This window comes from Hyalella azteca, unplaced genomic scaffold (assembly GCF_000764305.2).
Source record: "Hyalella azteca isolate HAZT.00-mixed unplaced genomic scaffold, Hazt_2.0.2 contig3170, whole genome shotgun sequence".
Classification (NCBI taxonomy): domain Eukaryota; kingdom Metazoa; phylum Arthropoda; class Malacostraca; order Amphipoda; family Hyalellidae; genus Hyalella; species Hyalella azteca.
The window spans coordinates 328,456-344,587 of record NW_025933422.1 but is presented as its reverse complement, the minus strand read 5'-3'; the positions used below and the strand labels follow the sequence as shown (position 1 = coordinate 344,587).

Below are 16,132 nucleotides of genomic sequence, written 5' to 3'. Positions count from 1 at the left end.
ACTGGGTCACCCTGCATTATTCGAAGAACCTGTAGAGACCAAGGGAAAAAATTATGCGTTTTGATACCCATAGAAAAAGCAATTCCATCTCGTCCGTGAAATATGTTTACAACATTTTAACAATCACACAATATCTGGTGAATCAGCTAGCCCAAGTGGCCTGGGACGGCTACGTCCGAAACACATACTAAAGATACTGTGGATCATCAATGTCATGATTGAATTAATATTATTAATTGAACCATGGGAATATCAACCTTACAGATAACTGATTCAATCATAACCAAGATGCCAGCAAGCGCCGGTTTGAAATTTTAATGACGTTGCTGCAAGGCTAATTTGAGATTCAGAGCCGACGACTCATCGAGGAAACAAATAAAATTCAAAAGAATTGAGGAGCACAAAAAAAAGTATTATACATCCAGTCAATAGTACACTTTGATGGAAATCTATCTCCATTATACAGCTAGTGGATAATCGCCGATCAATCGTGAACCATGAAAATAAATTACTCTAAAGTAATCCAAAGTAAAGAAAGTAAGTACTCGGGCGCACTGAGCTGGGATCGAACGCGCGCTAAACGTTGCCCTGGAAATAACTGTTAGAAATAAGGTTCCCAGTGAAAATATTCTAAGGGGAACCTTATCTCTAACAGTTATTTCCAGGTGAACAATATTTTATTGAATTATCCCTGAATTGAAATTATCACACCGATTACTAAAGACAAATAATAATAACCATACCATAATAATATTGAAGGACTAGCCAAGAAAATATACAACGAATCATGCAATAGTCGCTACATTAATATGATCAACAGAACCACTCACGCAGAAGAACGCTCCGAGAATTTTACGGTGCTGGGTTTGAGTGCCAAGTTCTGGACTTCAAGGGCATCGTAGGATCTCAACGCACAAATTGACTAATAAGAACGCAGCTTAAACTAAGAAGAAAATTCACACAACGGTAGTCTGAAAATAATTTATTATCACACCGATTACTAAAGACAAATAATAATAACCATACCATAATAATATTGAAGGACTAGCGAAGAAAATATACAACGTATCATGTAATAATCGCTACATTGATATGATCAACAGAACCAATCACGCAAAAGATGGAATCAATCAAGTCCAGCGTGAACCTTCAAATTATGAATATGACTGGCAAGGAGAAAAGACGAAATAAAGGGAACTTGTGTGCACAGCAGCTTCTCTATTTCCAAGTAAAAGATGAAGAGCAAACCGAAACTTAACATCAAACTAAAACGGGTCGGATATCACAACACACGAATTATTAAACATTACAAATAAATCGAGCGGTGATGAATAATTGAGATATACTTCAACATTTAGCAATAGCGCGAGGTTTATTTATGCGCAGATTCAGGCCACGAGAATTTCTTTAGTTCAGCTAATGATATAAATCTCATCCAGTACGGATGGAAGTTAAGGATTGCCACAGTAGCGATGTTACTTGTTGCTTTGCATGCTAAAATTTACTGACACTACTGACACACCAGCTAAAGATAAGCAGCATAACTTGTTATAGGAGTTCATAGGGTATTACCATTCGCCAATATGCAAGATTACTTCATCATCATAGCCACATTTCCATTCCTGAATAAAAACACAAAACCAAGACGTTCGAACTGACAGCAAGTTTGGACGCTAATAGCATCGGTAAAGTGTAAGATTCTCCGCACAGACGCTCAAAGATATATGTAACTTCAGAAAAAGTATGAAAAGAAGACGCCAGATCAACGCTAGATATGTTTAAAGGCATAGGGAGATATGCAAGAAAAAAAAATGTCAGTACAAGAAGTGATTCGTCACGGAAATTTATGTCCATACAAACATTTTCACAACTCGCTCTCCAAGATAGAGCTCTACTGAATAGAATTGTGTGCAATATTGGCATTCACAATTCAAAAAATTGCCTAGGTAAACATGACTTGAATAAAATATGAGAGCTCTAATCGACCACACGATTTGAAACCCAAACAAAAGAAAGAAACGATGTGATTGATATTCCAGGTAGTATGAAAAATGCGACGAGAAGGGAATACTTGGATTTGTCTCAAAAGCCAAAGTGCAGCAAAACAACAAATTCAAAATCAGCTTAAACAAACTGCTTTGTTATCATTAAGATCATCTCTCGCAGTTGCGCAGATGATATGAGAAGGGACCAACCCATAGATGAACGAACAACACAATCGCAATTATTTTACTAACATGTCAAAGCAATTGCTTGCACATTCGGTTCCATCCTACGGTTGGAGGTGTCTAATGACTCGATCTTGCCAAGGGTTTCAGTTATCTTGATACTTCCCTTCGATTCAATAGCATCTATCACAGGTCTCGAATCTAACAGCGTGTGCCACCATACCAAATTAGATCTATCATGAATAAACCTAGAAACAAATAGCTGTTGCTAAAATTTGGAGTTTCTTGTGAAACAGCAAAATAAAACGTCCAACTGAGGTCGATATTCAGTCTGGTTCAAATCCAACACGGTAGCTCTGAAAACACAAAACAATCGAGAAAAAGTCGGATTACTAATGAAGAATTAAATTTAAACGTAATTAAGATGGAATAAACGAGACAACGAGTTTAACAGTTTCTTTCATCTACAACTTGAAACACTAACAAGAAAAAACATTCCTAACAACATTGTAATTATTTCAAACCTTCTTCATTTCAACAGACAACATCGGAAGAACGTTTAAGTGAATTAGTGTCGATACAGCAGTTCTCATCAGTTTCCTTAATCAGAACGTTGACTTGGCCCGAATTCTTTAAAAAAGGAAAAAAAGCATGACTCTTGGTACTGAGTGAAGCAATATCCTCAAGTATCAGAAGAAGTATGAGACGTTCTTCTGAACAAACCTAGAAAATCCTCCCAACACAAGACATCGCTCCGGGAAAATAGGGAGCAACCAACGGGAACCGATTTGAAGGCACCCACTATCAACTAAGACTGTTTCAACCTCTTGCACGTCTACACAAGTAATTCCACGCAAAAGCGTATTAAGAAATCAAATTTTGCGAAGCATCTTCGCGATCCCCAATCTGTACAAAAAGTATTCGAAGTTGTACTGGAGCATTTCTAATACAACTTCGTTCAACCTGCACACCGGGAGATGAAAACAATAAAAAAATACTTAGTCTAAGTGTTATTTAACGGACAACTTCATTCCCAGTTTCCGACCTCCGACCCTGATAAAAAGATATCCACAGATCATCTGAGCGATTTGAAATAGTTAACAACATGCAGATCGTCCCAGAAGCGTTTCACGACAACAGTAGCCAGAAATATTCAATATGAGTAAACTGAACTACAGCGAAGCTCTAATTGGCTTGTGCCTCTTGCCATCAAAAAATGTATTCGGCTCGTGCTTTGGACAAGCAGAAATAATCGTCATAAGTGGAGCAGAAGCTCACCAGGAAGCATCTTACGTCATTTATGTATCAAATAGCAGGGTATCAACGGAGAAAAATTGCCCAGTGAGCGCATAAGTACGGTCAGAAGTCCAAGAGAACATAAGGCAGCATGTGCAAAGGCTGGCCGAGGTATGACTGTTGCTCGACGACCTCGTGCCACTGACGGAAACTCGACTCGCTGTCTAAGGTGCCATTGACGCCAGGCACTTCATTGCAGTGTAAGCGCTCCAGAGCCGCGCACGTCGTCGAATTCAAAGAAGAAGAGGGCTGATGATCAATTTCTTCATCCTCATCAACCATATGCAAATCCTTTAGAGTCTTCGCTCCATATTCTGGAATTTGAAAACTGATATTAATTGGATAGCAAAACATTTTCAACAAATTAGAATGAAGGCGAAATTTGTCCAGGAACGTGCATTCCTTCTTTACAAGTAATTAATATCATCTAGAAATCGGCGCACTAAAAAAAATTCTATTTACGTTACCTGATTCCAATATATGTAGAAAGTATTTAATTCAATACACGTTAAACATGAATGTATCGAGTATGCATTAAGACCAACTTAGAAAAAGGTTATATTCGGACTAAATCGTTCAACTTTAACTATAGTATCAATAAGATAAATAATTCAAATATTCTTATCACGATTGCTTGAGCATTTGATAACAGTAAGGAGATTGCTAAAATAATACAGAATTCATTCAATGCAGTATATGTGCATCATCAAGACCCACCTGTGTGTCTATATTCGAGATTGTCGAGCTGATCTTCATATTTCTGTACTTCTAAGGCTTCTTCGAAGTCGATCGGCGGTAACTTAGCAAGCAGTTCTATATCATCCTCGGCACCAGTGACGCCCAAAGAGTCAAGCACAGAAAGCGGGACTTCGGTTTCATCAGCTGGCTGTCTCGGAGCTCCAAGCAGTTCAGGCTCAGGAGAAATTATGATGGGTTGATCACTAGGATGAGGTGAGGCAGGTAGCCGTTCTGCAGGCGGGGAAGGAGTGGGTACCAGCACGATCGGCGCTGAGGAATTGTTGGGATCGGGGGGACTTGGAAGTGATTGGACATAGCGGTAAACGTGATTCATTTTATTTCGAGTCATTTCGTCATTTGATTTTAGTTGTTCTTCTAATTTAGAAGCTCTCTCTGCTAACAATGAATCACCTTTCCTTTGGGCCAATTCAGCAACAAGCTGGGAAGTTGTTTTGACTTTACTCGAAGATGTAGGTAACTTGATATCGGGCAGAGACGGTCTAGAATTGATAGATTTTCGTCTGCCTCTTCCTCTAACAGTTCTACCAGAGGTCTTATTAAGGGTTGTTACATCTCCGACACAGTTAGGTAGGAGTGCCGTGTCAGCACTACTGCCGTCCTCGGTACCGACAGGAGATTTGGAGGCACTGTTACGGGAAGAAGAGCCCCGAGGTGCTCCCGGAAGCAAAGAAGCATCGGAAGCAGCAGGAAGCTTGGTGACCAAACCAGGAGTACCTTTTCTACTGCTGCTATTTGAGCGGCCTCTTCTTGAAGGCGACTTAACGTCTTTAGTATTTGGACTAAGACTAAATCTTAAATTATTAGATGAAGATGCCCCACTTTGGCGATTTTTTAGCTCTAAATTAGACCATCTAGGAGTACTAATAGGAGTTATAGTTTCAACAACGATATCATCCTCTATGACCTCACAATAGCTGCTGGCGCTGCTCCCAACACTGTTGACATCTTCAACGTCAACAATATTGCCATTAGTCATGGGAGTAACTCGCTGGCGTTTGATGGGAGGCCCCTCCTCGTCCAACTCCAAAACTTCAGTTACCTCATCATCATCTTCACTGCATTTTCTAAGGCGCTTATTTGCTACATGTCTGTGTGACGATGCATTACCCGACCGCGACACAGCTCTATGAGGATCCACTGGTCTAGAGGACAGGGGCATAGACATAGCACTGTCCATTGCTCTTGATGAAGCCGGAGATACTGGAGATGGAGCCCCCAAGTGTACATGGGTGTCACTAGGTGAAGAGGGGAAAGACGTACCATTCTGGGAATTACAAACAGGAGATGTAGGTGCAGAGTGGCGAGATGGACCTCTTGAAGGCCTAGGAAGAGCAGGTGATGCCGGGGCGGTGCGAGAGGTAACGGGAGAGAGAGGGGGGTACACAGGTTTTGTGTGGTTCCGCTGATGGTGATGCGTACTGACCGCAGGTGTTGCACTTGCACGGCCTTTGCTACCACTAGCAAGCAAACGTGACGATGGCGCGGTGACTGCTGTGTTGTTATGTAGTACTTCTATCTCAGGGGAGTTACGACCACTACTTGACACGGCTGGAGGACAACCGGACAATGCAACAGGCGTGTTCGTGGGAGCCGGCAGAATGTGACCGTTACTCCCATTGCTTGGGTGACCTACTGCAGAGGGCTGAGACAATGGGCGTTCTTCAGCCTCAACAATACGCCGCCACTCACGCACCAAATTCTGCAAATACACACAAATAATGATTCTTCACATAATAAATGGCATATTGTTTGAAGTAGAAAAAAGTGGTGCAAATGTAATTTAGTTTTTAGACTCAAAAAATAACCATAAAGAATCACAACCTTTCAAGTAAAGCCCTAAAATGATTAACATTTTTGAGCTCTAAGTAAATAACTAACTTTGTGCATGAAGAATAAATATGAACTTCAACATGGAAAAGGTCACAGAACAATTTTATTATTCTCACAATAAAGCATTTTTTTTCAAGAAGCATGACAAGCATGACAGCATATCAAGAAGCATGACTGACAAACAGCATTTCAGCATCAACATGAACTTCTGTGCCCAGCACAACGGGAAGAGGTTGTTGCAATCATTCACTGTGTGAGCCTGTGAGGTGACTCCACGCTAATTATTAAATAGGCATAATTGCTTAGAACATACCACCTTATAATTGAGAGCAATACTAAAAAAAAAAAATAAAAAGATTACCTTTGCTCTTTTGTTGAGTTCTGGATCCTCATTTTGTCTCCTGATGCACTTGATCTCTCGGCCTATTCGGGTTCGCTGAAAAATAATAGTAATCGAGTAAAGCAAATGAATCATTGCTATCATGAAACCTATCTTTATTATGAAATATATGATGCATGATGCGATCAATCATAAAACTTCAGTGAATGAGTGGAGACATGGTGCTTTAGTGTGGTCCAAACCAGGTGTCAGTTGTTAAAATGTTGGCTGAAACTGAAGAGATTTTAACTGCACAAGATTTTACACCTCAACTCCCAGTCCAGTGGTTAAATTGACTGAGCTTCATCGACAACTAACAATAACTCTTATTCACGAGACTTGTATAAGGAGCATGAGGAAAGCATTATGGAGGGTGAGTAGTGACACGACAATGGCGGAGAATTGGATATCTCCAAATCTAACTCATCTGCTGCTCCTGATATCCTTTAGGCAAGATAATCATTTTATGCTTGCATATTACCACTCCTTGATTCACGTTTGCAAGAAGTTATTTTTTTACACTAGAAAAATTACAATTCCTAGATCTACTCATGTAAAAAGTTTCCTTTACACTCAAGTTTACAATTCATGGATCACAGCTGCAAGATATTCAGTTCACAATTGCCAATCTGCACACCTTTTCACTAACTTAAGAAAGAAGTATTTCCTTATTACTAATGGGCTTTCAGCATATATGATCTGTGTGACATAGTGCTGATGCTTGCATTTCAATCCTGTTGCACCTTTGTAGCTGTTACTCATCAAATTGCACGCCAAATAGTATATTTGCCACGTTATTTGTTCATAGTTTTCTGATGGTTACTTGTGTGCTAGGTCATCTTATCACATTTCAATAGAAGATATGCTCATACTAGTTATTTCACTAGACTACCATTATACATGAAAGTTTGATCAGTTTAGTAAATATAAATTCCTAATCAAAAGAAATGCGTCTGCATATCATTAAAGACCCCAGATATGTTAGCCATTGTTACAATAAATTAAAAAAAATCTCACCTGTATTTCAACCATTCCCTTACTAGTTGTTACCTCGTTACTAAATGAGGACCTTGATAGAACATACCTACAAGGTGCCTTGAATGTTACTTAAAAGCATTTGGGATTTTAGGTTTTTGCAACCACTTATGTTCTGTAATTTACCATTTGTCAGAGACTGAAGATATATTAATTTAAATGCAAAAAAAAAGGAAAAAATACCCAAAAATAGCCAATATACACCCAACCAATGATAAAATGGCAGACACTAATAGAAGATACTTATGCTACTAAAATAGACTTATTACTGCTGGAGACTGAGACAAGAAAATATTCAAGCATGCATCTTTCAAGCACCATTGTTGCTGTTGGCAATTGAGACTTTTGACTCAAAGCAATTGCTCACCTCAAGAATGTCTCGTGTGATAGGAGTCTTCGCCAACTCAGCAATGATGGCCAACAGAGTGCCCATGTCGATAACCTGGGAACAGAGGCACAATGAGCATTCCATCATGATTTAGGTCTTTAGTTCCTCCAAGTCTCAAATAAATTTCTGCATACTTCCATGTATATGGCATTTCAACTTTCTAAAATGATGAAATGCTGATCAAAACATAGCATTTCAAACAACTGCCAAATTGTCTTTAATGCCATAAAATAAATATATATGAACATTTGTCACAAAATGTTTACAGGTAAAGGAATGCTAAGGCAGACCAACACACAGTGGAATTGACAAGAAAATCTGTACACAACTTGTACAATTGTACAAGCCATAATAGTTTCCGATCGTTAAAGCTAGTGTATTGAACAGAAATTCCCCCAAAGAAGACCGTTTTGAACATCTTTCTACTTTATCCAGATCATGCTTTCATTTGGCAATGTCAAGTTTCAAAATTTCTGTTAAATATTTGGCCTGATAATTTTTGTAATTGTCTCTAGCATACTCCTGATTAATCAGTATGATATGAAGGTTACCCATATAGCAAATATTTCACTAAGACTTCCAATTTACCCGAAGTTATTGCGCAAATGTTATTATTGGTTATTTGAAGTCATTGATGCTTGGGGATCAACTTCACAACAGGCAAGAACTGTTAGGAGCTCTATTAAGACTTGCCATCACAGAAGTTTTAGATCTCTGTCACAAGCAGATCAGTATAAAATAGGAGCTTCCGTGTTAGGATGGCCATGACCAGCCCTTGGTCCTAACATCACTTCAACTGCATATTTTTGGCTACCATGCCCTTGCCTGAAGAATATTGTTCTTCATAGACTTTTAGCATAGAAATAGAATAGAGTCTGACTTTATATGGACTAGACTTGACAAAATAATTTTTAGACAGTACACTTAGTGTCACTGTCATCCCATAAGTTTGCTTTTCAAAGTTGCCAAATAATACCAGGTATTTGACAGCATAGAACAAGGAAGTAACAAAATATCAGGACCTATGAGAAATCATCATTGGAAAATAATATATTACATCAATTTAGTTTGGAACATAAAAAATATTTATTTTTATGAATAAGTTCCTTTGAGGATTCTTTTTTAAATTTCTGTATACCTGAATCACCCAAGCCCTTGTCTGGTAAAAAGCAGCTCTCCATGCTACAAATGTAGCTTTAGAGCTGCGCTACAAGTGTAGCTTTGCAGACATAAGTTCAGTTTTCAGGACATGAAATCATTTTGAAAACTGTAACTTAATATCCAAACAGTAAGTAACGAGTTTTGCACAATATCATCAACCTTATACCAAAAATCCTACTTAGAAGGCAATTTAGCACATAACAATGCAATCTCCTTGTTCTTAACAAAAATGAGTCAGAATTACATTGCTTTTGCAGGCTATCTGATATGACCACAACCAGGCCCACGGTTTAGAATACATCTTTCTGAGATGCAGCTAAAGCATGGCCCTAATTTTTATACTGCCAGATTCCTGACGGATGAATTATGTCCTAGGTAATTGGTAAAAAAAATTCAAGATCAAGCTGTAACTTAGAGCTACAAATGCATAGTGGCAAAGGAGACACTTTTTAGGCTTTCATTTCAAGTCCTATGAGTGGACCAGTAAATTTAAAAATATCATGGACTAGAGATCAACATTATAATGCTTATATATTAAGGGGAGCATCTGGGATAAAATTTTTAATTATGGCTTTTCCGGTTTTTAGTCTCGTCTTAAAGCTGACATTTGCTCTATCCAACGGTACCAAAATCATCTCTGTACGTTGATTTCTGCGTTCACGACAGCTTGCAAAATGGGGGTGGTCAGGGGAGTTCTTTCACATTTTAGGTGGGTGATAATTCCCGGTAGCATGCATAAAATAAATAGCTAGTCCACATAAGATGTGCTTCAGTAACCTGCCTGCAGTTGTAAGGGAAGGGTTGCATGTCATTGCTCCCACCATCCTTGACTGGAATCAAGCTGCAGTAACGCTTAGTTTTGTATCCTTGCTACATTGAGTGCCCATTCCGATGCACATGGGACTTTGTCACACTCTCCTGAACATTCACACTTATTGTCACTGCAAAGCTATCTCCTCAGGCTCCCAGAGTTTTGAAGTTACAGCAATGAGAGATATACCATTTGATTTGCAAATAAAAGATCTACAAACGTAACAAGGGCTTTTTTTCAAGTTTGTTATAGTTTTGGAATATTTTGAAAAGGGGGAGGGGGGAATAGGGAAAATCGAATTTTTTTTTTAAATTTGGGGGAAAATGCTCCCACACCCACAAAAATGAGAAATTCAAAAAAGTGGTAGTTACGTTTTTAGATAATGTCTTTACATATCGAATGATATGTGTCTCAATGTTGTAGCTTGAAAATCCTAGGAGGAGATAGATTTCTACAGTACCCCTTTTTTGGCTGTTTTCTCTTTTTTGGCTGTTTTCTAAGAATTTCATGTTTTCTTTCCTTTTTTCGGAAAATTCACATGAACAAAAAAAGTCTTTGATTTATGTTTTACATATGTGTACCAAGTTTCAGAGTGATCCGTCCGTAAATAGCTGAGATAAATTTTACCCCAGACGCTCCTCTCAAGTGAATTTTGAAATAGAATAGCAAATAAAATTGAACTAGTTTTAAAAATATAACTCAGTACTCACTGCAGTGAGTGACAGAAAGCGCATTTTCTCATCGACGAAAACTTGAGGTCACGGATGGACAGACGGACAGACAGACAGGGCAAGCACAATCGTGCATTTTTTTCATAAATGAGAAAATGCACTAAAAACATCTCTTGTTTGCCACTATGAGCCCAAATGATTCCAAACTCCAAATAAAAAAAATCACTTTATCGCCATTGGATTTTAGGAAGTTAGTTGAGTAATTTGTTTGTTTGTCGATTAGCAATTTTGCAATCCTAAATACCTCTATGCAATCATTAATAAAAATGCATTTTGCACAAAGGGTTTGCCAGGAGGCCAGTTTGCCAATGTCCTACATTTATCTGAAATATCATGGCTCTAATATGATGAAATTTCAGTATGTATGAAATTTTGCAGCGATAATGTTAAGAATAGCATCACCACCTGCAATGTCCACAATTAAAATATGAGCATTTAAATGAAAGTTTTGACTTGGACGATGGAATTGATGCTCTTTCCGCATTTTTTCTTAAGGTGGGAGTATTAATATATATTTTCTTATTTCCAGTAACTTGATTGAATTGAATTAAATAAAATTGTAATGTTACTAATTTTTCATTTGCATAAACTATATTTTCTTTATCAAGAAAAATTATGTGCGCTGTCTGCATTTAATGAATTCATCAAGCGTGATTTAAACCTTTAATACTCAAAATTTTCAGAAATACATAAGAATAAATATTTTGTATACTACTTCTTACTTTCTTGATATGGTTTCTGAAATTTTAATTTCTGGATATATCAATGCTTGCCCGCTAAAGGGTTAAACCCAAAATCTCATGTATGATAATGCTGGTGTCCATGATACTTTACTGGTCTACTCGTAGGACTCAAAATTGAACTCGAAGAGTTTAAAAACTCTCTGTTTTGCCACTATGGAATATGAAATAACATTAAAACTGAATTATTTTTTCAACATAAATGTAATCAATGCATTATCACATATTCAATTGCCTCTAAAGTGAAGATAAATGTCCCTGTTGTTTTTTCTATGCCTCACTGCATGGTGGTATTCTAAATGCTTTCTAAATGACCATCATCCTATGTAATTGAGGAGCGCGGTGGCTAAAAATAGTAGGGCGCTCACTCCAATAGTAGCGGGAGGGCCAGTAGCAGCCGGTCCTCAAGTAGTAGGCCGGCTCGAGTTGGCCCAATTTCGCAACAGGGATCCTGGTGGATTTAAATGAACAACCAATTCCTACAATTTCACCATGTTCTATGGTAATATTAGAGATTACAGATAACGTGTGAGTGCAGCTGTGCAAATGAGTTCACTGCTCATGGCCTTGCTATGATATTCACAGCCTAAAGGAGTGGAATAATGGATTCATTCACATACTGTCAACTGGGGTGACTTCAGCCACCAGGGGTGACAACGACCACCACTACAACAGAAACAAATGTCAGCAATACAAAATAATAAACATTGGTCAAAGTCACCTCAGTGGCCAAAGTCACCCCAGTCACTTTGGCCAACATTTAGTCAGAGCTGGGCAGCTCTACTTTGGATTGTAGCAGCTGCTACCGCTACTGTGCATTTTTTTCATAAATGAGAAAATGCACTAAAAACATCTCTTGTTTGCCACTATGAGCCCAAATGATTCCAAACTCCAAATAAAAAAAATCACTTTATCGCCATTGGATTTTAGGAAGTTAGTTGAGTAATTTGTTTGTTTGTTGATTAGCAATTTTGCAATCCTAAATACCTCTATGCAATCATTAATAAAAATGCATTTTGCACAAAGGGTTTGCCAGGAGGCCAGTTTGCCAATGTCCTACATTTATCTGAAATATCATGGCTCTAATATGATGAAATTTCAGTATGTATGAAATTTTGCAGCGATAATGTTAAGAATAGTATCACCACCTGCAATGTCCACAATTAAAATATGAGCATTTAAATGAAAGTTTTGACTTGGACGATGGAATTGATGCTCTTTCCGCATTTTTTCTTAAGGTGGGAGTATTAATATATATTTTCTTATTTCCAGTAACTTGATTGAATTGAATTAAATAAAATTGTAATGTTACTAATTTTTCATTTGCATAAACTATATTTTCTTTATCAAGAAAAATTATGTGCGCTGTCTGCATTTAATGAATTCATCAAGCGTGATTTAAACCTTTAATACTCAAAATTTTCAGAAATACATAAGAATAAATATTTTGTATACTACTTCTTACTTTCTTGATATGGTTTCTGAAATTTTAATTTCTGGATATATCAATGCTTGCCCGCTAAAGGGTTAAACCCAAAATCTCATGTATGATAATGCTGGTGTCCATGATACTTTACTGGTCTACTCGTAGGACTCAAAATTGAACTCGAAGAGTTTAAAAACTCTCTGTTTTGCCACTATGGAATATGAAATAACATTAAAACTGAATTATTTTTTCAACATAAATGTAATCAATGCATTATCACATATTCAATTGCCTCTAAAGTGAAGATAAATGTCCCTGTTGTTTTTTCTATGCCTCACTGCATGGTGGTATTCTAAATGCTTTCTAAATGACCATCTTCCTATGTAATTGAGGAGCGCGGTGGCTAAAAATAGTAGGGCGCTCACTCCAATAGTAGCGGGAGGGCCAGTAGCAGCCGGTCCTCAAGTAGTAGGCCGGCTCGAGTTGGCCCAATTTCGCAACAGGGATCCTGGTGGATTTAAATGAACAACCAATTCCTACAATTTCACCATGTTCTATGGTAATATTAGAGATTACAGATAACGTGTGAGTGCAGCTGTGCAAATGAGTTCACTGCTCATGGCCTTGCTATGATATTCACAGCCTAAAGGAGTGGAATAATGGATTCATTCACATACTGTCAACTGGGGTGACTTCAGCCACCAGGGGTGACAACGACCACCACTACAACAGAAACAAATGTCAGCAATACAAAATAATAAACATTGGTCAAAGTCACCTCAGTGGCCAAAGTCACCCCAGTCACTTTGGCCAACATTTAGTCAGAGCTGGGCAGCTCTACTTTGGATTGTAGCAGCTGCTACCGCTACCGCTACATGCTCTTAATGTAGTGGGCGCTACTGCGACCGCTACACCCACTAGATTGTAGCAAGTGCTACCACTACTGCTACAGTAAAATGTAGTGCTGCTACATTAGCCACTACTATGGCCAAAATTATAGGAAATCTCTATTTATTGTTTTGCTATTGGGATTTACTCAAACATTTAATGATAATAAAACATTTTCAAAACATATCAATGCAACTTTATTGCTATTAACCTAACCGAACTAGTACGAGTTAGATACAGTAAATAAAAGTTGCAGTTATTTTTATGTTTTACATTCCCTACATGGATGTCTACTGTAATCTACCAATCTCAAAAATTATCCACATATACATATAAAAATCAGTCTTATTTGTATATAGGCCTATATGTGGATTATTTTTTAGATTGGTAGATAAAAGTAGACATCCATGTTGGGAAGGTGAAACATAAAAATAACTGTGTAAAAATAACTGTAAGCAAACTGAAACATGAAAAAATACCTGTAAGTGGTAACTGGTAGCAACTTTATAAGTAACAACTAGCTAACATGTTGGCTGAGGTTGACAACATTACACCGAAATCTTTTGTAATGTATGTAGGCTATGCTGGTTTTTAATTTAATACTATTAAGCAAAATCTGAAGGCTTTATCTATAAATGTAGCAGTAGCGGCAAAACTAGATATAGCTACTTAAATATGTGGCGGGAACTACCAGCCTACCGCTACCGTTACATTGCTTTAAATGTAGCACCACTGCCACGACTGAAAATGTAGCGGCCGCTACATGTGGCGCGCTACTGCCCACCTCTGCATTTAGTATTTAGTTTTGCTGCCATTTATTTCTGTGGTAGAGGTGGCTGAAGTCACCCCAGTTGATGCCTTGATGGTACATAACATGGTAACATATTTGATCTAAAAATTTGATACTAGATTTTCATTTCAGATGCAGACAACACATGATATCTTAGTAATTCCTAGAACTCAACTGATTAGCCTACATCACCACTCAAAAATGTGTGGTTTTGGGTCTGACCAGGGTAAATGAGGTATATTCCAACACATTAAGGACGTAGCAAAAAATGATTGGCTATAAAAAATCACCATATGCGCAACTCAAGTTCTGTTTGCTTCATGTCACTCTCAGAACACCGCACTAGCGGCACTACGTGCCAGCAACAATGAAACGTGACAAAATGTTGCCATATTTATTTAAAAGCTTTTAGAAGGCAAACATACCAAATCCATATATTTTGATGCTGTGTGTGACTAAATTACAAATCCATATATTTTGATGCTGTGTGTGACTAAATTAAGCATTTTGTGAGACTAATTCCAGCTGCACTTCAAACTCTACTAATTCGTAATTTGGACACTCTTGTCTTCGAATTCTGAGTGCTGTGTGAGCTGCATTGGAATACAACACAGCTTGGAATTAGAACACTATTGAATATTGAACACTACTTAATTAGGCCTTTAATTATGAGCTATTAAGCTTTTAATTAAGAAAATTTTAATTTTTGCACATAGCTCGGAACGAGCTGTGTGTGTCTAATTCCAAGCTGTGTCAGAATTAGTTTTTATATGTCAAAAACTGTCTCTTAACTTAATCATCTATTAATTTATTTACCACTTGAAATCAGCAAATACAAGTATACTTAATGCCTAGTTAACCCTTTTGCGGGTAAGTTACCATATTTGGTAATTAAAATAGGAGTAAAAAAAGGCCCCCCACATCAACCACAATGCTTGGGCAGCCTGCCAACAAGCTCCAACCAATCATAGATTGTGTACGAGTTACATCATGTATGACGTAGCGCTCTGACGCGCTTTTACGTCTGATTGAGCTGAATTAAAAACTAAGTACACTGGAGAAATGGCAAAATGGCATTTCAGGCTCTCATCATTTTCACTTTAGCAGCTCTAGCCCACAAAGCTATAGTTTAGGCTATGATAGTTGCTAGCATCATAGTTAAAAACTTGCTTTATCAACTGATTATGATGGCAAAAATTAGTGTGATCATATATGAGCATACACCCGCCAATGCTTAGAAATGGAAGTGACTATCTTTGGTCATATGCCCGCTTAAGGTAAATTTCTACAGCACTTAGTAAATATGTTTGTTACCATTTAGTGGTTAGCAGTATTATGATTTAAGCCATGTTTTTCAGTCTAACGTACCTATGAGGCTATGGTTCACCACTTGATGCTTTCCCTGACTTTTACTGCAGTCCAAGCTCTTGGCATTCCCTTTGCTACAGAACATAGAGCCAATGCGGTTGCAAGCAAGATGGTCTCTGCACTGACTTAGACGATAACATGTCCTTCACCAATACTAATTCTTACTGACAATTTTTTCACAAGTTTTAGGTATATGTTGTAAATGAATGTAACTCTTTACATATGGATGGATACTCTGGAAATATCTTGCCATAAAATACTTAATGTACCAATATTAATGTTTTTTTCTTTGTGTTTCAGACTCTACAGAGTCTTATATATGGTAATTTTAACCTAATTTCCAAACCGGTCAATGTTACCCC

General features: G+C 37.7%; 1 protein-coding gene across 1 annotated transcript in view; it reads right to left on the bottom strand.

Annotated features, from left to right (window-relative positions):
- Nucleotides 1-1,302: 1,302 nt before the first annotated feature.
- LOC108683351 (mucin-17) overlaps nt 1,303-16,132 on the bottom strand; it is a 26,400-nt gene continuing 11,570 nt past the window's right edge. The window contains exons 3-6 of the mRNA XM_018172661.2: nt 7,835-7,909; nt 6,415-6,489; nt 4,182-5,922; nt 1,303-3,778 (exon numbers count right to left, since the gene is read on the bottom strand). Of these exons, the coding sequence (XP_018028150.2) occupies nt 3,528-3,778; nt 4,182-5,922; nt 6,415-6,489; nt 7,835-7,909 (2,142 nt within the window). The 3' untranslated portion in view covers nt 1,303-3,527. The remainder of the gene's footprint in view (nt 3,779-4,181; nt 5,923-6,414; nt 6,490-7,834; nt 7,910-16,132) is intronic.